The 26,162-nt window shown below is 44.1% G+C and overlaps 1 protein-coding gene across 1 annotated transcript in view; it reads right to left on the bottom strand.

Annotated features, from left to right (window-relative positions):
• trpc1 (transient receptor potential cation channel, subfamily C, member 1) overlaps positions 1-26,162 on the bottom strand; it is a 40,718-nt gene that overhangs the window by 12,904 nt on the left and 1,652 nt on the right. Inside the window, exons 2-7 of the mRNA XM_052483475.1 lie at positions 23,850-23,998; positions 20,765-20,866; positions 20,351-20,553; positions 16,844-16,975; positions 12,546-12,741; positions 8,842-9,178 (exon numbers count right to left, since the gene is read on the bottom strand). Of these exons, the coding sequence (XP_052339435.1) occupies positions 8,842-9,178; positions 12,546-12,741; positions 16,844-16,975; positions 20,351-20,553; positions 20,765-20,866; positions 23,850-23,998 (1,119 nt within the window). The remainder of the gene's footprint in view (positions 1-8,841; positions 9,179-12,545; positions 12,742-16,843; positions 16,976-20,350; positions 20,554-20,764; positions 20,867-23,849; positions 23,999-26,162) is intronic.

The raw sequence follows: 26,162 nt of genomic DNA on the forward strand, positions 1-26,162 counted from the left end.
TCTGAGTACATGTCCTGGTAATCCGTCTGGCCCTGCGGCCTTGTGAATGTTGACCTGTTTAAAGGTATTGCTCACATCGGCTACGGAGATCGTGATCACACAGTCGTCAGGAACAGTTGGTGCTCTCATGCATGCTTGAGTGTTGATTGCCTCATAGCAAGCATAAAAGGTGTTTAGCCCGCCTGCTAGGCTCGCGCCATTGGGAGGCTCCCAGCTGGGTTTCCCTTTGTAGTATGTAATAGTTTGCACGCCCTGCCACACCCGATGAGCGTCAGAGCCTGTGTAGTAGGATTCAATCTTAGTCCTGAATTAACGCTTTACCTCTTTGATGGTTCGTCTGAGGGAATAATGGGATTTCTTATAAGATCCAGCCTTTAGATCGTTGAGGGAGTTGCATGTGGATTCTTGTTGGGATATGTACGTACGGTCACTGTGGGGACGACGTTGTTGATGCACTTATTGATGAAACCGGTGACTAGGTGGTATACTCTTCAATGCCATTGGATGAATCCTGGAACATATTTCAGTCTGTGCTAGCAAAACATTCCTGTAGCGTAGCATCCGCGTCATCTGATTAGCATAGACTTCTGTATTGAGCGAGTCACTGGTACTTTCTGCTTTATTTTTTCTTGTAAGCTAGGAGCGCCGTTTCTGGATGAGCATTTTCTTGTTTGTTTATGGCCTTTTACAGCTCGTTGAGTGTGTTCTTAGTGCCAGCATCTATTTGTGGTGTAAGTAGACAGCAATGAAAAAATATAGATGAAAACTCTTCTTAGATAGTGTGGTCTACAGCTTATCATGAGGTATTCTACCTCAGATGAGCAATACCTCGAGACTTTCTTAATATTAGACATCGCACCCCAGCTGTTATTGACAAATAGACACACACCACCATCCCTCATCTTACCAGACGTAGCTGCTCTGTCCTGCCGATGCACGGAGAAGCCAGCCTACTGTATATTATCTGTGTCGTCATTATCTGTGTCGTCAAAAGATATTACAGTTTTTAATGTCCCGTTGGTATGATAGTCTCGAACGGGGATCATCAAGTTAATTCTCCAGTGATTTCACGTTGGCCAATAGAACAGATGGTAGAGGTGGGTTGCCCACTCACCAACAAATTCTCACAAAGGACCCTGATCTCTGCCCCCTGTATTTCCGTCTTTTCTTCACACGAATGACGAGGATTTGGACCTGGTCTTGGAGAAGCAGTACATCCTTTGCATCGCTCATTAACTTCTTCGAGATAGGGGGCGCTCTTTTAATTTTTGGATAAAAAACGTTCCCGTTTTAAACAAGATATTTTGTCACGAAAAGATGCTCGACTATGCATGTAATTGACAGCTTTGGAAAGAAAAAACTCTGACGTTTCCAAAACTGCAAATATATTATCTGTGAGTGCCCCAGAACTAATGCTACAGGTGAAACCAAGATGAAGTTTCATACAGGAAATGCCCCAGATTCTGAAGGCGCTGTGTTCCAATGTCTCCCTATATGGCTGTGAATGCGCCAGGAATGAGCCTGCCCTTTCTGTCGTTTCCCCAATGTTTCTGCAGCATTGTGACGTATTTGTAGGCATATCATTGGAAGATTGACCATAAGAGACTACATTTACCAGGTGTCCGCCCGGTGTCCTGTGTCGAAATTATTGCGTAATCTCTAGGTCCATGCGCATTCCATTTCTTCAGAGGAGAAAGTCAACTGCCACGAAGGATTTATCATCAATAGATATGTGAAAAACACCTTGAGGATTGATTCTAAACATCGTTTGCCATGTTTCTGTCGATATTATGGAGTTAATTTGGAAAAAAGTTTGCGTTTTAATGACTTAATTGTCGTTTTTTTTCTTACCCAAACGTGATGAAGAAAACGGAGCGATTTGTCAACACAAATAATATTTTTGTAAAAACGGAACATTTGCTATCTAACTGAGAGTCTCCTTATTGAAAACATCTGAAGTTCTTCAAAGGTAAATGATTTTATTTGAATGCTTTTCTCAAAGGTAAATGATTTTATTTAATGCTTTTCTGGTGAGTTTTTGTGAAAATGTTGCATGCTGAATGCTAACGCTAAATGCTACGCTAGCTATCAATAGCTATCAATACTGTTACACAAATGCTTGTTTTGCTATGGTTGAGAAGCATATTTTTGAAAATCTGAGATGACAGTGTTGTTAACAAAAGGCTAAGCTTGAGAGCTAGCATATTGATTTCATTTCATTTGCGATTTTCATGAATAGTTAACGTTGTGTTATGCTAATGAGCTTGCGGATAGATTTACACAATCCTGGATACAGGTTTTTTTCATAGCTAAACGTGACGCAGAAAACGGAGCGATTTGTCCTAAACAAATCATCTTTCAGGAAAAACTGAACATTTGCTATCTAACTGAGAGTCTCCTCATTGAAAACATTTGAAGTTCTTCAAAGGTAAACGATTTTATTTGAATGCTTTTCTGGTTTTTGTGAAAATGTTGCCTGCTGAATGCTAACGCTAAATGCTACGCTAAATGCTACACTAGCTATCAATACTGTTACACAAATGCTTGTTTTGCTATGGTTGAGAAGCATATTTTGAAAATCTGAGATGACAGTGTTGTTAACAAAAGGCTAAGCTTGAGAGCTAGCATATTGATTTCATTTCATTTGCGATTTTCATTAATAGTTAACGTTGCGTTATGTTAATGGGCTTGAGGCTGTAGTCACGATCCCGGATCCGGGATGGCTCGACGCAAGAAGTTAAAGAAAAAATGTTTGTCCAGTTGGAGGTGCATAATCGCTGTTCTGATGTCTAGAAACTCTTTTCGGTCATAAGAGACGGTAGTAGCAACATTACGTACAATATACGTTACAAACAATGCAGAAAAACACACAAAATAGAAAAGTTGGTTAAAATGGCAGCCATCCCCGCAGGCGCCATTATCATGATAGCAGACTGGTACAGATTGTTACAGTACCAGAGCACAGAAAGGGTGGTATAGAGAGGACATGCTGCGTCTTGAGTTACTAACTGCACAGCTACATATTCTAATCTGGTCTGGTCTTGTCTGGTCTATGCTAATCAATGCATTGCGTTGCTATTCTCTACTATTTAATTAGATTAAATTCTCTTCTACAGAGCATCTGTTGTGGACTAACCAAAGACAGTGTGACCCTAAACGCTATCATCGCAGAAGGAGGGCAGGAAATTATACAGGAAGTTATACACTAGTCTGTTTTTAGCCCAATGAGAAGTCAGGAAGTCCTGCTTGCTGAACTCCACCAATGAGGACTGACCTTTAGTTTTTTTTTTCTGGAATTGAGCCAATGCCATACATCAACTGTATTGTTATGCTGTTACATACAGTGCCTTCAGAAAGTATTCATATCCCTTCACTTATTTCACCTTTTGTTGTGTTAAAGCCTGAATTCAAAATGTATATTTCTTCTCACCCATCTACACATAATACACCATATTGACAAAGTGAAAACGTGTTTTTAGAAATGTTTGCAAATGTATTGAAAATTAAATCCAGAAATATCTCATTTACATAAGTATTCACACTCCCGAGTCTCTACATGTTAGTATCACAGTTGGCAAGACTTACAGCTGTGAGTCTTTCTGGGTAAGTCTCTAAGAGCTTTGCACACCTGGATTGTATAATACTTGCTCATTATTCTTCAAAATGTTATTCAAACTCTGTCATATTGGTTGTTGATCATTGCTAGACAACCATTTTTAAGTCATGCCATTTTTCAAGCAGATTTAAGCCACTCAGGAACATTCACTGTCTTCTTGGTAAGCAACTCCAGTGTAGATTTGGCCTTGTGTTTTGGGTTATTGTCCTGCTGAAAGGTGAATTCATCTCCCAGTGTCTGGTGGAAAGCAGACTGAACCAGGTTTTCCTCTAGGATTTTGCCTGTGCTTAGTTCCATTCAGTTTATTTTTTATCCTGAAAAACTCCCCAGTACATAATGGTTACAAGCATATCCATAACATGATGCAGCCCCCACCATGCTTTAAAATATGAAGAGTGGTACTCAGGGATGTTTTATGTTGGATTTGCCGCAAAACATAAGACTTTGTATTCAGGACAAAAGTTATATTGCTTTGTCACATTATTACAGTATTACTTTCGTGCCAAAACAGGTTTGGCATTTTTTTTTCTGTACAGGCTTTTTTCTTTTCACTCTGTCAATTAGTTTGGTATTGTAGAGTATCTACAATGTTGTTGATCCATCTTCAGTTTTATTGCATCACAGCCATTAAACTCTGTAACTGTTTTAAAGTCACCATTGGCCTCATAGTGAAATCTCTGAGCAGTTTCCTTCCTCTCCAGCAACTGAGTTAGGAAGGACACCTGTATCATTGTAGTGATTGGGTGTAATAATACACCATACAAAAATGTAATGAATAACTTCACCATGCTCAAAGGGATATTCAATGCCTGCTTTTTATTTTATTTTTACTCATCTACCAACCGGTGCCCCTCTTTGAGAGGCATTAGAAAACCTCCCTGGTCTTTGTGGTTGAATCTGTGTTTGAAATTCACTACTCGACTGAGGGACCTTACAGCCAATTGTTTGTGTGGTGTACAGAGATTAGTTAGACATTGAAAAATCATGTTAAACACAATAACGAAAAAGTAAAACATTTTTTTTTTACCTTTATTTATTATTATACACAGGGTGAGTCCATGCAACTTATTATGTGACTTGTTAATCCGATTTTAACTACTGAACTTATTTAGGCCATAACAGAAGCACTTAAGATTTCAATTTTGTATACATTTTTTAAAATGCTGAAAAATATTATTCCACTTTGACATTATGGGATATTGTGTGTAGGCCAGTGAGAGAACAATCTCAATTGAATCCATCTGAAATTCAGACTGTAACAAATGTAACAAAATATGGAAAAGGTGTGTGAGTACTTTCTGATGGCACTGTAACTGATCTCTTACCTGTGCCTGAGGCTAGCAGGTAACACTGTCGCCCGCACCACATACATGTTACCCCTCATCTATGTCTGTCACAATAAGATGAAAATACACCCCAAAAAAATATACGTACAATTGGGGTCCAACATTATTGACACCCTTCATACAGTTGAGCAATAATTCAAATACTGACCTTTATTTTAAGCTCCAAAAAAATGTGACATTTTATTTTATACTAATACAATTGCTCAGAGAGAGAGATTTTTTTTAACAAGTAATACTTTTCTTCTCAAAAAGTTAAGGGTCAAAATTATTGACACCCCTAAAGATTTGTATAAAAAAAGTTAGCCAAGAGTTTAGTATTTCGTCCCATATGACTATGTCAAGCTTGTTGGATGCATTTTCAGTTAGTTTTGGTTGTGTTTCAGATAATTTTGTGGCCAATACTAATGAATGTTAAATAATGTATTGTGACATTACTGAGTCATTGTCACGATCGTCGTTGTAATCATACTCAGACCAAAGAGCAGCGTGAAATCGGTTTGGCATCTTTTTATTTTAAGAGAACCGAACAAAAAACAATAAAGAATACACGACCAGTGAAGTTCATGCAGTGCTCACAGGCAACTACACAGAAACAAGATCCCACAAAACACAGTGGGGAAATGGCTGCCTAAATATGATCCCCAATCAGAGACAACGATAAACAGCTGCCTCTGATTTGGAACCATACCAGGCCAACATAGAAATAAATACACTAGATCACCCTCCCTAGTCACACCGCGACCTAACCGAAATACAGAATAAAAAGGCTCTCTATGGTCAGGGCGTGACAGTACGCCTCCCAAAGGTGCGGACTCCGGACGCAAAACCGGACTCTATAGGGGAGGGTCCGGGTGGGCGTCTAGCGTTGGTGGCGGCTCCGGTGCGGGGCGAAATACCCACTCCACTCGTGGATTTGCCAGCATCCGTGGTGGCTCTGGTGCGGGACTTTGCCCTCGCCCAGACCACGGGTCTGGCCATCGGAGCAGAGGCTGGGTTGTACGCCACACCCGGACTGGGCACCGGCGCCGAAGAAGGCTCTGGCCATGGAGCTGAGTTGACCGCCTGGACTGGGCACCGGTGCAGAGGAAAGCTCCTCCCATGGAGCGGGACCGGACGCCGTGCCTGGACATCGGCGCAGAGGAAGGCTCCTGCCATGGAACGGGACCGGACGCCGTGCCTGGACTGGGAACCGGCGCAGAGGAAGGCTCCGGCCTTGGAGCGGGACTGGACGCCGTGCCTGGACTGGACATCGGCACAGAGGAAGGCTCCGGCCTTGGAGCGGGACCGGACATCGGCACAGAGGAAGGCTCCTGCCATGGAGCGGGACTGCACGCCGTGCCTGGACTGGGCATCGGCGCAGAAAAGGGCTCCTGCCATGGAGCTGGACTGGACGCCATGCTCGGACTGGGTATTGGCGCAGAGGAAGGCTCCTGCCCAAGGAGCTGGAGGTTCTGGACCGTGGACCGTCGTAGGAGGTTTCGGACCGTGGACCGTCGCAGGAGGTTCCGGACCGTGAAACGTCTCAGGAGGTTCCGGACTGTGAAATGTTGCCTGATGCTCTGGACTGGGGACCGTCGCCTGAAGCTCTGAACTGGGGAGACGCACTGGAGGCCTGATGCGTGGGACCGGCACTGGTGACACGCACTTCAGGGAGAGTGCGAGGAGCAGGCACAGGACGTACCGGACTGGGGACACGCACTTCAGGGAGAGTGCGAGGAGGAGGCACAGGACGTACTGGGCTGTGGAGGAGCACTGGAGACCTGGTGCGTAGAGCTGGCACAGATGGTGCCGGAACGATGACACACTCCGCACGGTGAGTGCGGGGAGCTGGCACAGGACTTACTGGGCTGTGGAGGCGCACTGGAGACCTGGTGCGTTGAACTGTCACAAATTGTACCGGAACGATGACACAATTCGCCCGGCGAGTGCGGGGAGCTGGCACAGAACGTACTGGGCTGTGGAGGCGCACTGGAGACCTGGTGCGTAGAACTGGCACAAATTGTACCGGAACGGTGACACACACTTCAGGGCGAGTGCGTGGAGGAGACACAGGATGTACCGGACTGGGGAGGTGCACTGGAGGCCAGATGCGTGAAACTGGTGCAGATGACACCGGACTGGTGTCACGCTCCTCAGCACGCCCGCTCTGCAGCACTCTCATCACGACCACCTCTCTTCAGAATCTTTCGTCGAGTTCCTCCTTCGACTCCCTGAGGGTCGCTGGCTCATTCCTCGGCTCCGGCGACCACCCCGTGTGCCCCCCCTTAAAAAGAAATTGTTTGTGCTGTCTTTTGGGCTTTCTACCTGGCCGCGACCCCGGCGTCGTCACTGTCCTCCCTTCTCTCCTGCCGTCTGTTTCCACAACAGGCTTTCGTATCTTGCTTCTTACTTGGGACTTCCTCCCAAGTCCAGGATATTCTCTCCTCGATCTCCTCCCAAGTCCAGGATGCCATCTCCTCCTGGGCACGCTGCTTGTTCCTGGTGTGGTGGGATCTTCTGTCACGATCGTCGTTGAAAATATACTCGGACCAACGTGCATTAGATCACCCACCCTAGTCACACCCCGACCTAACCAAAATAGAGAATAAAAAGGCTCTCTGTGGTCAGGGCGTGACAGTCATAATGACACAGAAAGTTACAGAGGGTCAAAGATCATAACCCCCCCATAAATGCTAACCTCCCCTGTTATTGGTAATGGTGAGAGGTAAGCAAGTCTTGGGGATTTGATCTTTGACCCTCTGTAACTTTCTCACTCATCATTATTGACGATTCATTCAGGATGATCTGTAATCATGGTAGCATCCACATTCATGTAGATGTCTTTTGAAACATATTATGTTTTTATTTACAATAAAAGTGACTCCAGAATGACATAATACATTATTTACCATTAATTTCTATTGCTCACAAAATCATTTGAAACACAACCAAAATGAACTGAAAAATGCAGTCACAAGCTTGATGTAGTCATTGCGCGCTAGGAATATGGGACCAAAAAATGTGACCACTTTATTTATAAGAATTTTTGAGTGTCAATAATTATGACCCTTGCCTTTTGGAAAAAAAAATGTATTATTTATTTTATACAGTTATTATTGCTCATCTTTATCAAGGGTGTTAATAATTTCAGACCCCACTGTATATTTAAAATGGTGATCCAGGGAGAGGACAGGTAAGACTGGACAGGATAGGAGAGGAGAGGACAGGTAGGGACTGGACAGGATAGGAGGTCAGAGGACAGGACAGGAGAGGAGGGGACAGGTGAGGACTGGACAGGATAGGAGGTGAGAGGACAGGTGAGGACTGGACAGGATAGGAGGTTAGAGGACAGGAGAGGAGAGGAGGGGACAGGATAGGAGGTCAGAGGGCAGGAGAGGAGAGGAGGTGAGAGGACAGGTGAGGACTGGACAGGATAGGAGGACAGGACAGGAGAGGAGGTGAGAGGACAGGTGAGGACTGGACAGGATAGGAGGTCAGAGGACAGGACAGGAGAGGAGGTGAGAGGACAGGTGAGGACTGGACAGGATAGGAAGTCAGAGGACAGGACAGGAGAGGAGAGGAGAGGAGGGGACAGGAGCGGAGGGAGGGGAGGGGACAGGCCAGGCCAGGAGAGAAGGGGAGAGGACAGGATAGAAGGGTATAGGACAGGATAGGAGGGGAGTGTACAGGAGAAGAGGGGAGAGGAGAGGAGCGGAGGGGAGGAGAGGAGGGGAGTGGAGAAGGAAGGCGAGGAGGGGTGAGGACAGGAGAGGACATGAGAGGAGGGGAGGAGACAGGAGCGGAGGGGAGGGAAGGGGAAGGGGAGAGGACACTAGAGGAGGGGAGATGGGTGAGGGCAGGAGAAGAGAGGAGGGGAGAGGAGATGGAAGGACGTCTCACCTATGATCCAGAGTATGAGCAGGTAGTCGATCATCTCCAGGGCAGGGCCCATGGTGTTTTTCTTGCCCTCGTTGTACACCAGAGAGTACAGGTTGATGAGCAGGAGGAAGGTGAAGTAGGAGGCACTGTGTATGATGAACTTGACGAAGGGCGTGTGGATGATATGGCCCACGCGGGAGCGCGGCACCACCAGGTAGCACAGGGAGAGCAGCGGCCACAGCACCGCCACGCTCAGTACTGTGGACATCTTCAGACACGTGTGTTTACGCCGGTAGCTGGCCGTCTCGCCGAACCAGACGGTGTTGAGGAACTGCTGGCAGTTGGACTGGGCCACAAACTGGAGGGGGTGGGGAGGAGGTGGTGCCATGCAGGGACAGTGGGAGGCGCCACAGAACAATGATGTGGATGGACATGTAGGAGTCAACAGGGAAACAAAGAGAGAAGAAGTAAAGAGTTATTCAGAATGGTAATTCATTCCAGAATACGGTACATGCACATTGTCAACAATGTGCTTTTTTATCACGTCTTGCCTTGGATTTGTTTTCTGTGGAGTACTGTGCATGATCCCCTCTTTATGGTTTGTTCCCAGTCATAACAAACTGTACTAATGTTATCCTCTGTGATCACATACCACCACTGACACAAAACAGAAATAGGAGGCATGTTTATCAAACACAGATTCAGTCAAGGATATGAAGAGAAAGTGTTTAGGGCTCTGCTGCACAAGTTCTCTCTCTCCCTCTCTTTCTTTCTCTATCCCTCTTCCTTTCTCTCTTCCAGGTTCTGGTACCAGAGGAGCTCTTATTAGCATAATTTCTCAATGTGAGACAGAATGGTAGCAGCATGCTCGAGCCTCACTGTGATATAAAATATAATCCAAACACAGCCTGCCAGGCTGAGCAAGCACAGTTATAAATAAAAGAACAGCTTCAAACATCCACCCTCATAACAGTCTGTCTCTGCCTCTCTGTCTCTGCTCTGGTTTGAGCTGGTCCGGTCCTCGGTTGCATGTAGCCTGGAGAGACCATAGCTAAATCATATTTCCACCAGACAACTACAGGAGAAACAGATGTTGTGGACTTCACGTTTTATGTATGATGAATAGTCATTCATAATTCACTATAATCACCCTCTTTACCTAGCAGTCTGCTATTGTCTGTGTAGGCTACAATAAAAGAGTCCAAACAATTCACATGATGTATGTTCTGTATATATAGAAATATAAATGATGCCTGCTATAAATCCATTAAATGCTTTCAACTGTCAACCATTTCCACCTATTCATCATTTTTTATTTGTTTAGCCTAGCGCTGTATGCTAATACATTTGAGGGAGTGGTCCCTCCCTCCCTCACCTCTTTCTGCTTCTATTTGATGGACACTTTGAGCCTCTTATGTCAAGTGTTATTGAAGCGTTGTGGTTGCAGGTTCACTTGGCACATCTAGAACTCTTTCTTTAGGGGGGTTTCTATAGGCCACCAAGTGCTAACGGTCAGTATCTAAATAATATGTGTGAAGTGCTTGATCGTGTATGTGATGTAAAAAGAGAGGTCAACTTTCTTCGGAACCTGAATATTGACTGGTTTTCATCAAGCTGTTCGCACAAGTGGAAGCTTCTCACTGTAACCAGTGCCTGTAATCTGGTTCAGGTTATTAATCAATCTACCATAGTGTTTACAAACACTACAGGAACAAGATCATCCACATAATATATCGATCACATCATTTTTTTGTATTTAGTTTTTCCCTTTTTCTCCCAAATTTCATGGTAACCAATTGGTAGTTGCAGTCTTGTCTCGTCGCTGCAACTCCCGTACGAACTTGGGAGAGGATAAGGTCGAGAGCCATCCTAAACACGACCCAACCAAGCCGCACTGCTTCTTGACACAATGCCCATTTAACCCGGAAGCCAGCCGCACCACTGTGTACACTTGGCGAACGTGTCAGCGTGCATTGCACCCGGCCCACCACAGGAGTCACTAAAGCGCGATGGAACAAGAACATCCCTGACGGCCAAATCCTCCCCTAACCCACAATTGTGCACCGCCCCATGGGTCTCCCCGGTCGCGGCCGGCTGTGACAGAGTCTGGATTCGAACCAGGATCTCTAGCGGCACAGCTAGCAACTGCGATGCAGTGCCTTAGACCACTGCACCACTCAAGAGGCCACGTCGGTCACATTTTTACTAATACTGTAGAACTTTGTTCTGAAGCTGTATCTGTATCCATTGGCTGTAGTGATCACAATACAGGAAATGCCAACAACGAGCAGTGAGCCATCGTACTCATGCATAAAAAAACGCATTGTAAATTAGAATTTTGTAAAGTTAGTGTGGGAGAGTTGGAAAAATTATTGTAATCGATCAATAATGACAAGCCTCCTGGCATTGACAACTTAGATGGAAAGCTACTGAGTATGGTAGCTGACTCTATAGCCACTCCTATCTGTCATATTTTTAATCTGAGCCTAGAGGAAAGTCTTTGTCCTCAGGCCTGGAGGGAAGCCAAAGTAATTCCACTACCCAAAAGTGGGAAATCGGCCTTTGCTGGTTCTAACAGCAGACCAATAAGCTTGGTGCCAGCTCTTAACACTGTTGGAAAAAAATGTGTTTGTTATTTCTCTGTCAACAAAACGAACCACAGACTTTCAGCATACTTATAGAGAAGGGCAATCAACATGTACTGCACTGACACAAATGACTGATGATTGGTGTAATGAAATTGGTAATAAGAAGATTGTGGGGGCTGTACTGTTAGATTTCAGTGCAGCCTTTGATATTATTGACCATAACCTGTTCTTGAAAAAAATGTATGTGCCATATCGTGGATTCAGAGCTATCTATTTAATAGAACACAAAGGGTTTTCTTTAATGGAAGCTTCCCTAATGACAAAGATGTAAAGTGTGGTGTACCGCAGGGCAGCTCTCTACGTCCTCTACTCTTTTCTATTTTTAACAAAGACCTGCCACTGGCATTAAACAAAGCATGTGTATCCATGTATGTTGATGATTCAACCATATACGCATCAACAACCACAGCTAATGAAGTCACTGAAACCCTTAAGAAAGAGTTGCAGTCTGTTTTGGAACGTGTGGCCAGTAATAAACTGGTCCTGAACATCTCTAAAACTAAGAGCATTGTATTTAGTACAAATCATTCCCTAAGTTCTAGACCTCAGCTGAATCTGGTAATGAATCATGTGGCTGTTGAACAAGCTGAGGAGAATAAATTACTTGGCGTTACCTTAGATTGTAAACTGTCATGGTCAAACATATAGATTCAATGGTTGTAAAGATGGGGAGAGCCATTAACTCCGTTCCATCTCATATTACTCTAATAAACAGCAAACCTGGTTTCAAAAACATATGAAAACCATACACGTCACGGTACAACGCCTCTCCCATATTTGACCTAGATAGTTTGTGTGTATGTATTGATATGTAGGCTACGTGTGCCTACATATCTGTCATTAAGCTGCTGTTGTCTATTAATGTTCTGTACTATGTAATGTTTCATGTTTTGTATGGACCCCAGGAAGAATAGCTGCTGCCTTTGCAACAGTTCATGGGGATCCTAATAAAATACAAAATACCTAGGGTTGCAAAATTCCCATGTCTGGGAATCCTCCAAGGAAGGATTTCTGGAAAACTTTAGATAAATTACTGGAACATACTGGTACTTGATGGCCAGTGATTTTGAGTCTCACCTCTTTCTGGTTGTACTTGATAGCTAGTTTGAGTCGGCTGAGGTTCATGCGTTCCTCCATCAGGCCTCTCTTGTCCACTGTGTCCTCATTGGCCATGTGGTTGAGGATCACCTCCAGTTCTCTGGAGTTACGTGCCTGGGCCAGGAGATCCTTAGCAAACATCTTACACTGCTTAGCCAGCTCCTCATAGTCATTCCTGGAACCATGAAGAGGAGAGGAGAGGAGAGGAGAGGAAAGTGAGAAGAGGAGAGGGAGAAGAGGAGGAAGAGGAGAGCAGAGGGGGAAGAGGAGAGGAGAAGGATAGGAGAGGGGAAAGAGAAAAGTGAGAAGAGGAGAGGGGAAGAGGAGAGGGAGAAGAGAAGGAAGAGGAGAGCAGAGGTGGAAGAGGGGAGAGGGGAGAGGAGAAGGGCAAGAGGAGAGGGGAAAGAGGAAAGCGGGAAGAGGAGAGGGTAAGAGGAGAGAAGGAAGAGGAGGAGGAGAGGTGAGGAGAGGGAGGAGGGGATGAGGAGTGGGAAGTAGAAGGGAGGAGGAGATTAGAGAAGAGGAGGAAGACATAGCAGCTCTTTCAGTAGTTCCAACTAAACTTGTGCCTGTGCTTGGCCCTCCTATGTTGAACATAATAAACGGCTCTCTATCCACCGGATGTGTACCAAACTCACTAAAGGTGGCAGTAATAAAGCCTCTTTTGAAAAAGACAAACCTTGACCCAGAAAATATAAAAAACTATCGGCCTATATCGAATCTCCCATTCCTCTCAAATTTTTTAGAAAAAGCTGTTGCGTAGCAACTCATTGCCTTCCTGAAGACAAACAATACAAAACACTTCAGTCTGGTTTTAGACCCCATCATAGCACTGAGACAGCACTTGTGAAGGTGGTAAATGACCTTTAAATGGCGTCAAACCGATGCTCTGCATCTGTCCTCATGCTCCTAGACCTTAGTGCTGCTTTTAATACCATCGATTACCACATTCTTTTGGAGAGAATGGAAACCTAAATTGGTCTACATGGACAAGTTCTGGCCTGGTTTAGATCTTATCTGTTGGAAATATATCAGTTTGTCTCTGTGGATGGTTTATCTTCTGACAAATCAACTGTAAATTTCAGTGTTCCTCAAGGTTCCGTTTTAGGACCACTAATGTTTTCACTAAATATATTACCTCTTGGTGATGTCATTCGGAAACATAATGTTAACTTTCACTGCTATGCAGATGACACACTGCTGTACATGAAACATGGTGAAGCCCCAAAATTGCCCTTGCTGGAAGCCTGTGTTTCAGACATAAGGAAGTAGATGGCTGCAAATGTTCTACTTTTAAACTTGGGCAAAACAGAGATGCTTGTTCTAGGTCCCAAGAAACAAAAAGATATTCTGTTGAATCTGACAATTAATCTTGATGGTTGTACAGTCGTCTCAAATAAAACTGTGAAGGACCTCGGAGTTACTCTTGACCCTGATCTCTCTTTTGACGAACATATCAAGACTGTTTCAAGGACAGCTTTTTTCCATCTACGTAACGTTGCAAAAACCAGAAACTTTCTGTCCAAAATGATGCAGAGAAATGAATCCATGCTTTTGTCACTTCTAGGCTAGACTACTGCAATGCTCTACTTTTCGGCTACCCGGATAAAGCACTAAATAAACTCCAGTTAGCTGCTCGAATCAAACACGGCTGCTCGAATCTTGACTAGAAACAAAATATTTGATCATATTACTCCAGTGCTCCCTACACTGGCTTCCTGTTAAGGCAAGGACTGATTTCAAGGTTTTACTGCTTGCTCCTTACAACTTACAAAGCATTACATGGGCTTGCTCCTACCTATCTTTCCGATTTGGTCCTGCCGTACATACCTACATGTACGCTACGGTCACAAGATGCAGACTCTATAATTTCTAAGCAAACAGCTGGAGGCAGTGCTTTCTCCTATAGAGCTCTATTTCTCTAGAATGGTCTGCCTACCCATGTGAGAGACGCAGACTCTGTCTCAACTTTGATGTCTTTATTGAAGACTCATCTCTTCAGTAGGTCCTATGATTGAGTGTCTGGCCCAGGAGTGTGAAGGTGAACAGAAAGGCACTGGAGCAATGAACCGCCCTTGCTGTCTCTGCCTGGCCGGTTCCCCTCTCTCCACTGTGATTCTCTGCCTCTAACCCTATTACAGTGGCTGAGTCACTGGCTTACTGGTGTTCTTCCATGCCGTCCCTAGGAGGTGTGCGTCACTTGAGTGGGTTGAGTCACTGACGTGATCTTCCTGTCTGGGTTGGCACCCCCCTTGGGTTGTGCCGTGGCGTAGATCTTTGTGGGCTATACTCGGCCTTGTCTCAGGATGTTAAATTGGTGGTTGAAGATATCCCTCAAGTGGTGTGGGGGCTGTGCTTGGCAAAGTGGGTGGGGTTATATCCTGCCTGTATGGCCCTGTCTGGGGGTATCGTCGGACGGGGCCACAGTGTCTCCCGACCCCTCTTGTCTCAGCCTCCAGTATTCATGCTGCAGTAGTTTATGTGTCGGGGGTCTATGGTCAGTCTGTTATATCTGGAGTATTTCTCCTGTCTTATCCGGTGTCCTGTGTGAATTTAAGTATGCTCTCTCTAATTCTTTCTTTCTCTCTCTCTCTCGGGGGACCTGAGCCCTAGGACCAGGCCTCAGGACTACCTGGCATGATGACGCCGTGCTGTCCCCAGTCCACCTGGCCGTGCTGCTGCTCCAGTTTCAACTGTTCTGCTGCGGGTACGGAACCCTGACCTGTTCACCAGACGTGCTACCTGTCCCAGACCTGCTGTTTTCAACTCTCTAGAGACAGCAGGAGCGGTAGAGATACTCTGAATGATCGACTATGAAAAGCCAACTGACATTCACTCCTGAGGTGCTGACCTGTTGCACCCTCGACAACCACTGTGATAATTATTATTTGACCCTGCTGGTCATCTATGAACATTTGAACATCTTGGCCATGTTCTGTTATAATCTCCACCCGGCACAGCCAGAAGAGGACCGGCCACCCTCATAGCCTGGTTCCTCTCTCTAGGTTCTGGCCTTTCTAGGGAGTTTTTCCTAGCCACCGTGCTTCTACACCTGCATTGCTTGATGTTTGGGTTTAAGGCTGGGTTTCTGTACAGCACTTTGATATATCAGCTGATGTAAGAAATAGATTTGATTTTATTTTATTTGACAATGATGAAGAGGAAGAAAAGACACACAGAATGAGTAAAACGGCATAAAGCTGAAATCCGTAGCTGCGCATCTCCTATGTCCGTTTGGGATATTACATAAACAAAGAAGTTACTGCAAACAACAAATACAGTTTTTTCCCTCTGACGTCATTGCAGGCGTGACTTTTTTTTAGCACAATACTGGATGCTCCTCTCCTCCGTTTCATTAACAAAACAGAAACAATGACACAGGTGCTCGTGTGAACAGTGGCGCTGTTTCCCCCTTTACGTATTCCAGCTTTAAGTAAAATCATTTCATTGAATTTATTTAGCCAGGATTGTCCAATCAGTAACACAGGTCAATATTTTAGCTTCAATTCATTGAGAAACTAGTAGCTATGCAGCCATAAACCAGTCAAAGGACAGAAACACAGCAAACCCTTATAGAAGGCTATAGAAGGCAGTGGTGGAGAAAGTACACAATTATCATACTCACCCAGTAATATACTACTTCAGTAAAAGTCTAAAGGTGTTTGGTTTTAAATATACTGAAGTATCAAAAGTAAATGTAATTTCTAAAATAAATAAATCATTTCAAATTGCTTATCTTAAGCAAACCAGACGGCACATATTTATTTTTTATTTACTGGTAGCCAGGGACACACTCCAACATCATTTACAAAGTTAATGATGTCAAAAATATAAATAGTAGAGTACAGATACCCCCCCAAACTACTTAAGTAGTACTTACTTTAAAGTATTTTTACTTAAGTACTTTACACCCCTGATGGAAGGAAGCAAATTGAGCAGGGTTCCCTAAATGTCAACCCCCCAATCTTCATTGTTGGACATAAAAGACTGTAAAAAACACCAGGCAATCTGTTCCAATGTATTCTCACACATAATAGAGAGACTTGCATGTGTTTGTATACAAATGTGAGGAAGGTTTGAAATCTAATATGATCTGTTTTGGCTTCTTGCGGCCCCCGACCATCCGATTAAGATATATATATTTAATATTTAATATATAATATCTTAATCGGATATATATATATTATTTTAAGTTGATGATCCCTGCCTTTGAGTGTCCTGCTAGAAGCTCTCACCTGAACTCACCTGATGTTTGTGTGTGTGTGTCTGTGGCGTACCTGAACTCCACCTCGACCAGGCTGAGCTCCCTGAGGTCTGCACTCAGCTCAAAGGCCCTGAGGATGGGGTCCTCCTCGGTCAGCATAATCAGAGATGGGCTGGCCAGACACCTGTAGATGTCCAGACGAAACCTGGGGGGTTGGTAGGGGAGCCAGGGAGGGAGGAGAGTGGGAGGAGGTTGAGGTAAGGAGGGAGAGAGTTGTGGGAGAAGGAGGTAGGAAGGGGATGAAGAAAAGGAGAAAGGTAGGAGAAAGGGAGAAAGAAAGCAAGAGGGAAGGAAGAGTAGGTGGAGGGAGGGAGGGAGGGAGAGATAGAGGAAGGGAGAGAGAGAGAGAGAGAGAAAGAAAGAAAGAAAGAGAGAAGACAAGAGAGTCACAAAGCTGTTTCTAAAAGTTTACATCATTTGACTTATTGTTCCTTGTTCTGTACCTATTTAAAACTCCTTCTTGTTCCTTGTTCTGTACCTATTTAAAACTCCTTCTTGTTCCTTGTTCTGTACCTATTTAAAACTCCTTCTTGTTCCTTGTTCTGTACCTATTTAAAACTCCTTCTTGTTCTTCCTTGTTCTCTATTTAAAACTCCTTCTTGTTCTTGTTCCTATTTAAAACTCCTTCTTGTTTGTTCTGTACCTATTTAAAACTCCTTCTTGTTCCTTGTTCTGTACCTATTTAAAACTCCTTCTTGTTCCTTGTTCTGTACCTATTTAAAACTCCTTCTTGTTCCTTGTTCTGTACCTATTTAAAACTCCTTCTTGTTCCTTGTTCTGTATCTATTTAAAACTCCTTCTTGTTCCTTGTTCTGTATCTATTTAAAACTCCTTCTTGTTCCTTGTTCTGTACCTATTTAAAACTCCTTCTTGTTCCTTGTTCTGTACCTATTTAAAACTCCTTCTTGTTCCTTGTTCTGTATCTATTTAAAACTCCTTCTTGTTCCTTGTTCTGTATCTATTTAAAACTCCTTCTTGTTCCTTGTTCTGTACCTATTTAAAACTCCTTCTTGTTCCTTGTTCTGTACCTATTTAAAACTCCTTCTTGTTCCTTGTTCTGTACCTATTTAAAACTCCTTCTTGTTCCTTGTTCTGTACCTATTTAAAACTCCTTCTTGTTCCTTGTTCTGTACCTATTTAAAACTCCTTCTTGTTCCTTGTTCTGTACCTATTTAAAACTCCTTCTTGTTCCTTGTTCTGTACCTATTTAAAACTCCTTCTTGTTCCTTGTTCTGTACCTATTTAAAACTCCTTCTTGTTCCTTGTTCTGTACCTATTTAAAACTCCTTCTTGTTCCTTGTTCTGTTCTGTACCTATTTAAAACTCCTTCTTGTTCCTTGTTCTGTACCTATTTCCTTTGTTCCTTGTTCTGTACCTATTTAAAACTTCTTGTTCCTTGTTTGTACCTATTTAAAACTCCTTCTTGTTCCTTGTTCTGTACCTATTTAAAACTCCTTCTTGTTCCTTGTTCTGTACCTATTTAAAACTCCTTCTTGTTCCTTGTTCTGTATCTATTTAAAACTCCTTCTTGTTCCTTGTTCTGTATCTATTTAAAACTCCTTCTTGTTCCTTGTTCTGTATCTATTTAAAACTCCTTCTTGTTCCTTGTTCTGTACCTATTTAAAACTCCTTCTTGTTCCTTGTTCTGTATCTATTTAAAACTCCTTCTTGTTCCTTGTTCTCTATTTAAAACTCCTTCTTGTTCCTTGTTCTGTACCTATTTAAAACTCCTTCTTGTTCCTTGTTCTGTACCTATTTAAAACTCCTTCTTGTTCCTTGTTCTGTTCTGTATCTATTTAAAACTCCTTCTTGTTCCTTGTTCTGTATCTATTTAAAACTCCTTCTTGTTCTTGTTCTGTATCTATTTAAAACTCCTTCTTGTTCCTTGTTCTGTACCTATTTAAAACTCCTTCTTGTTCCTTGTTCTGTATCTATTTAAAACTCCTTCTTGTTCCTTGTTCTGTATCTATTTAAAACTCCTTCTTGTTCCTTGTTCTGTACCTATTTAAAACTCCTTCTTGTTCCTTGTTCTGTATCTATTTAAAACTCCTTCTTGTTCCTTGTTCTGTATCTATTTAAAACGTATTCCCATCGCCATGCTGTTGTGATCTGTGTGCTGATTCACAGTGGGCTGTGTGGGAGGCCTCTGTCACACAGGTAGAATATAAGCACCAAGCAGAACATAGCATTGATTCCTGCTAATACTTCTAAACAGAAACACAGACATTGTCCTATTGCTTCAAAGATAAGAGTGCTAAGTTTTTCCTAATGTCTGTGAAAGACAAGACAAGTCATCCAGCTCTGGTCAGTGGAGTCAGTCATTGTGTCCAAAATGGAGGGTTTTGTAGGTTACTTTCTAAATGCAGTCCATTACAGTTACTAGTTACCTGTCCAAAAGTGTAATCAGTAACATAACTTTTGGATTACCCAAACACAGTAATTTAATCTGATTAATTTCAGTTACTTCTAGATTATTTTCCCCTTAAGAGGCACAAAGTTGCATTTTTCATAATGAATCTTGTTCTAAAGGCAGCTCTGCAGAGTTTTAAACATAACCTTAACTCTAACATTAACCACACTGCCAACCCATAATGCCTTACCCTTCCTTAAATTAATACCAAAAAGCAACATTTTGTTTTCATACATTTTTACAATATTTGCAATTTTGACTCTGCAGCTGGCCCATCTAGAGGAAACTTCTCAGTTCTGAATCAAGGACAAGACTCATCCCAATAAGTGTCAACCTGTTTAAAAGGCATTAGAAGAAGACAAAAATGCATATTACCAATTTGAACAACATCCATTGCAGGATACATCAATGTTAGAGTTGACATAGTTGGCCATAAATGGATGTTGCCTTTTACTTTAAGGTTTGGTTATGTAGGCTTCTCCTAACCCATTGCTTTCTACTACAGATAATAATACGATTAGGTTTTATTAAAATAAAAAAAACTATCTGTCAGATTTCCAGTCATTCCAATTCATTTAATCTTCAAAAGTAGGACATGGAAATATGGAAATATAGTGTATATAGGGGAGTCCTATGGGCCCTGGTCAAAAGTAGTGCACTGCATAGAGAATAGGGCGTCATTTCAGATGCAACCAGTCAACCCAGAAAAGGGAGATGATGTATGATGGGGTTGTCTCCCAAACGCTCTACCACTGTCAACAGGTCAGCACCTGACAATAACCTTTAGTGAACAGACACCTTCTTGACACCATACGTTGATTTCCTTCTATTTTCCAGGTTCCAGAATACCAGAGCAAGGACAAAACGTCAAAACAAGTGTCCTTTGAAGGTAGCCCAGGAAAACGTTGTTAGTTTTACAAAGAGGTGTGTACCTACACACACACACACTCTCGAACACATTCATGGTCACATGGCAGACACACCGCCTCCCTCTTAGTGGTCCCCCTTAGTGGTTCGCTGTGGATAGGAGTAGTGAATACTTACTTGGTTATTCTATCCTTCCCAGAGAAAGAGAGTGTGTGTGTGTGTGTGTGTTCTACAGGATCTTACCTGGAGTGCCGTAGGCTGTCCTTCTTGTTCTTGGCATTACAGAGAGTACACTCGCAGCCCACAGCGTGAGGCCTGGGCAGGGAGATATCCTGCTTCAGCAACATGGTCAGTATCTCATAGTTGTTCCTATGGGCCGCCAGGATCACTGGAGCCACGTCCATGGTGGTGGAGTACTCGGGGTTCTGGATGCGCTGCATCAGTTTCTGACAGAGAGAGAGAGAGAGAGAGAGGAACAGAGAAGAGGCTTGTTGTTATTGATGCAGTCTTTAATCCTCTAAAAGCATTCAGTTGTCCTGATAATGTAATGTACTTTTTGCTCTAAAATACAGGGTCAGGAGAGTCACTTGGCTGTGGCAGGTAATAATACATTTATTATCATAAGTATTACAATGGTAGAGAAGACAAGAGACTAACAGCGATGGAGGGCTTAGAGGACCTCCTGGGGTGATGGTTGAGGAGGATGTCCACAGCTCCCACCACCTCCGAGTCAATGGCCACTAACAGAGCATCTGTTGCCTAGGACAAACACACAGACACAACAACAACACTGGGTTAGAGAGAGAGAGAGAGAGAACCTGGACGAAACACAACAACAGGACCAGGTTAGAGAGAGAGAGAGAGAGAGAGAGACAGAGAGAGAGAGAGAACCTGGACCAAACACAACAACAGGACCAGGTTAGTGAGAGAGAGAGAGAGAGAGAGAGAGAGAGAGAGAGAGAGAGAGAGAGAGAGAGAGAGAGAGAGAGAGAGAGAACCTGGACCAAACACAAAAACAGGAACAGGTAAGAGAGAGAGAGAGAGAGAGAGAGAGAGAGAGAGAGAGAGAGAGAGAGAGAGAACCTGGACCAAACACAACAACAGGAACAGGTTAGAGAGAGAGGGAGAGAGAGAACCTGGACCAAACACAACAACAGGAACAGGTTAGAGAGAGAGAGAGAGAGAGAGAGAGAGAGAGAGAGAGAGAGAGACAGAGAACCAAACACAACAACAGGAACAGGTTAGAGAGAGAGAGAGAGAGAGAGAGAGAGAGAGAGAGAGAGAGAGAGAGAGAGAGAGAGAGAGAGAGAGAGACTGGACCAAACACAACAACAGGACCAGGTTAGAGAGAGAGAGAGAGAGAGAGAGAGAGAGAGAGAGAGAGAGAGAGAGAGAGAGAGAGAGAGAGCCTGGACCAAACACAACAACAGGACCAGGTTAGAGAGAGAGAGAGAGAGAGAGAGAGAGAGAGAGAGAGAACAGACAAACACAACAACAGGCACAGGTTAGAGAGAGAGAGAGAGAGAGAGAGAGAGAGAGAGAGAGAGAGAGAGAACCTGGACCAAACACAACAACAGGACAGGTTAGAGAGAGAGAGAGAGAGAGAGAGAGAACCTGGGCCAAACACAACAACAGGACAAGCACAACAACAGGACAAGCTTAGAGAGAGAGAGAGAGAGAGAGAGAGAACCTGGACCAAACACAACATCAGGACCAGGTTAGAGAGAGAGAGAGAGAGAGAACCTGGACCAAACACAACAGCAGGACCAGCTTAGAGAGAGAGAGAGAGAGAGAGAGAGAGAACCTGGACCAAACACAACATCAGGACCAGGTTAGAGAGAGAGAGAGAGAGAGAGAGAGAACCTGCACCAAACACAACAACAGGACCAGCTTAGAGAGAGAGAGAGAGAGAGAACCTGGACCAAACACAACATCAGGACCAGGTTAGAGAGAGAGAACCTGGACCAAACACAACAACAGGACCAGCTTAGAGAGAGAGAGAGAACCTGGACCAAACACAACATCAGGACCAGGTTAGAGAGAGAGAGAGAGAGAGAACCTGGACCAAACACAACATCAGGACCAGGTTAGAGAGAGAGAGAGAGAGAGAACCTGGACGAATCACAACAACAGGACCAGGTTAGAGAAAGAGAGAGAGAACCTGGACGAAACACAACAACAGGACCAGGTTAGAGAAAGAGAGAGAGAGAGAGAGAGAACCTGGACCAAACACAACAACAGGACCAGGTTAGAGAAAAGAGAGAGAGAGAGAGAGAGAGAGAGAGAGAGAGAACCTGGACCAAACACAACAACAGGAACAGGTTAGAGAGAGAGAGAGAGAGAACCTGGACGAAACACAACAACAGGACCAGGTTAGAGAAAGAGAGAGAGAGAGAGAGAGAGAGAGAGAGAGAGAGAGAGAGAGAGAGAGAGAGAGAGAGAGAGAGAGAGAGAGAGAGAGAGAGAGAGAGAGAGAGAACCTGGGCCAAACACAACAACAGGACAAGCACAACAACAGGACAAGCTTAGAGAGAGAGAGAGAGAGAGAGAGAGAACCTGGACCAAACACAACATCAGGACCAGGTTAGAGAGAGAGAGAGAGAGAGAACCTGGACCAAACACAACAGCAGGACCAGCTTAGAGAGAGAGAGAGAGAGAGAGAGAGAGAACCTGGACCAAACACAACATCAGGACCAGGTGAGAGAGAGAGAGAGAGAGAGAGAGAACCTGTACCAAACACAACAACAGGACCCAGCTGGACCAAACACAACATCAGGACCAGGTTAGAGAGAGAGAGAGAGAACCTGGACCAAACACAACATCAGGACCAGGTTAGAGAGAGAGAGAGAGAGAGAACCTGGACCAAACACAACATCAGGACCAGGTTAGAGAGAGAGAGAGAGAGAGAGAACCTGGACGAAACACAACAACAGGACCAGGTTAGAGAAAGAGAGAGAGAGAGAGAGAGAACCTGGACGAAACACAACAACAGGACCAGGTTAGAGAAAGAGAGAGAGAGAGAACCTGGACGAAACACAACAACAGGACCAGGTTAGAGAAAAGAGAGAGAGAGAGAGAGAGAGAGAGAGAGAGAGAACCTGGACCAAACACAAAAACAGGAACAGGTTAGAGAGAGAGAGAGAGAGAGAGAACCTGGACGAAACACAACAACAGGACCAGGTTAGAGAAAGAGAGAGAGAGAGAGAGAGAACCTGGACCAAACACAACAACAGGACCAAGTTAGAGAGAGAGAGAGAGAGAGAGAGAGAACCTGGACCAAACACAACAACAGGACCAGGTTAGAGAGAGAGAGAGAGAACCTGGACCAAACACAACAACAGGACCAGCTTAGAGAGAGAGAGAGAGAGAGAGAGAGCCTGGACCAAACACAACAACAGGACCAGAGAGAGAGAGAGAGAGAGAGAGAGAGAGAGAGAGAGAGAGAGAGAGAACCTGGACCAAACACAACAACAGGACCAGAGAGAGAGAGAGAGAGAGAGAGAGAGCCAGGACCAAACACAGACACAACAACAGAGAATAGAGTCAGGATAGTTAGATAGTTATAGTAAAATAGTCAACAGCGCAGGGCCAGAGGCCACATTGTGTGAAGCATCTTGCTCTGTGTGTGTGTGTGTGTGTGTGTGTGTGTGTGTGTGTGTGTGTGTGTGTGTGTGTGTGTGTGTGTGTGTGTGTGTGTGTGTGTGTGTGTGTGTGTGTGTGTGTGTGTGTGTGTGTGTGTTACCTGGCAGCCGTGCTCTAGCAGAAGCTTAAGGATGTCCAGGTTTTGGTTCTCTATAGAGATGGTGACAGCGTCTCTCCCCAGCACGTCTACACAGTTGATATTGAGCTCTGTCTTCTCCTCCAGTAGTCTCTTCACCATGTAGTAGTCACCTGGAACAGTGTGACATTAGAGCACAACACACACACACACACAAATAAAAATGCACACGCACTCATACGCACACACAGAAACACACACACAAAAGAAGAAGAAAAACACACACACGCACACAAAGAAAGAAAAGAACACAGAGAGACACACGAATGCACACACACACACATGGGTGCACCCACGCACACACACACATACACACACACAGAAAGAGAGTGGGACGCAGATGCACAGAGAGAGACGCAGAATACACTCTGCACACAGAGAGTAGGCTCCACTCCAACACTCCAGCACCCTACACTCCCAGCTTAATGTAACAATAACAATCTCCATCAAAGGACAAAGATAGTCTGTTGAGCCATGTTTATACTGGCTTTATATGGTGAGACTCTCTGGGACAACCTGCTGGCCCCTTTAAAAACATCCACCTCAGCTTCACTTGTCATTGATTTCAAATACTCTCTCATTTCATTGGGATACTGTTACGACTATCATAGCTTCCTGCTTCTGACACATGGAAATGATTTGTCTTTATACCCCTCCTCTCATGGGAATTATGTACATGTGTTTGATATCTGTGTGTGTGTGTGTGTGTGTGTGTGTGTGTGTGTGTGTGTGTGTGTGTGTGTGTGTGTGTGTGTGCGTGCGTGCGTGCGTGCGTGTGTGCGTGCGTGCGTGCGTGTGTGTGTGTTTGTGTGTGTGTGTGTGTTCAACTTGGCCTGGATGACAGAATACAGAATGCAGTAAATATATAGTCTTTGTCACAGGCTAGCAAAATCATGACAAAGCTTACATAAGAGCATAGCTCCACATAGTTCTACACAAGAGCATATAGCTCCACATAGCTGTACACAAGAGCATATAGCTCCACATAGCTCTACACGAGAGCATAGCTCCACATAGCTCTACACAAGAGCATATAGCTCCACATAGCTCTACACAAGAGCATAGCGCTCCACATAGCTCTACACAAGAGCATATAGCTCCACATAGCTCTACACAAGAGCATAGCTCCACATAGCTCTACACAAGAGCATATAGCTCCACATAGCTCTACACGAGAGCAGAGCTTCACATAGCTCTACACAAGAGCATATAGCTCCACATAGCTCTACACAAGAGCATATAGCTTCACATAGCTCTACACAAGAGCATATAGCTTCACATAGCTCTACACGAGAGCATATAGCTCCACATAGCTCTACACGAGAGCATAGCTTCACATAGCTCTACACAAGAGCATATAGCTCCACATAGCTCTACACAATAGCATATAGCTCCACATAGCTCTACACGAGAGCATAGCTCCACATAGCTCTACACAAGAGCATATAGCTCCACATAGCTCTCCACGAGAGCATATAGCTCCACATAGCTCTACACGAGAGCATATAGCTCCACATAGCTCTACACGAGAGCATAGCTCCACATAGCTCTACACGAGAGCATAGCTCCACATAGCTCTACACGAGAGCATATAGCTCCACATAGCGCTACACAAGAGCATATAGCTCCACATAGCTCTACACAAGAGCATATAGCTGCACATAGCTCTACACAAGAGCATATAGCTTCACATAGCTCTACACAAGAGCATATAGCTTCACATAGCTCTACACAAGAGCATATAGCTCCACATAGCTCTCACAAGAGCATATAGCTCCACATAGCTCTACACAAGAGCATATAGCACGAGAGCATAGCTTCACATAGCTCTACACAAGAGCATATAGCTTCACATAGCTCTACACAAGAGCATATAGCTTCACATAGCTCTACACAAGAGCATATAGCTTCACATAGCTCTACACAAGAGCATATAGCTTCACATAGCTCTACACAAGAGCATATAGCTTCACATAGCTCTACACAAGAGCATATAGCTTCACATAGCTCTACACAAGAGCATCACATAGCTCTACACAAGAGCATATAGCTTCACATAGCTCTACACAAGAGCATATAGCTTCACATAGCTCTACACAAGAGCATATAGCTTCACATAGCTCTACACAAGAGCATATAGCTTCACATAGCTCTACACAAGAGCATATAGCTTCACATAGCTCTACACAAGAGCATATAGCTCCACATAGCTCTACACAAGAGCATATAGCTTCACATAGCTCTACACAAGAGCATATAGCTCCACATAGCTCTACA

Source organism: Oncorhynchus keta, chromosome 28 (assembly GCF_023373465.1).
Source record: "Oncorhynchus keta strain PuntledgeMale-10-30-2019 chromosome 28, Oket_V2, whole genome shotgun sequence".
NCBI classification, from domain to species: Eukaryota; Metazoa; Chordata; class Actinopteri; order Salmoniformes; family Salmonidae; genus Oncorhynchus; species Oncorhynchus keta.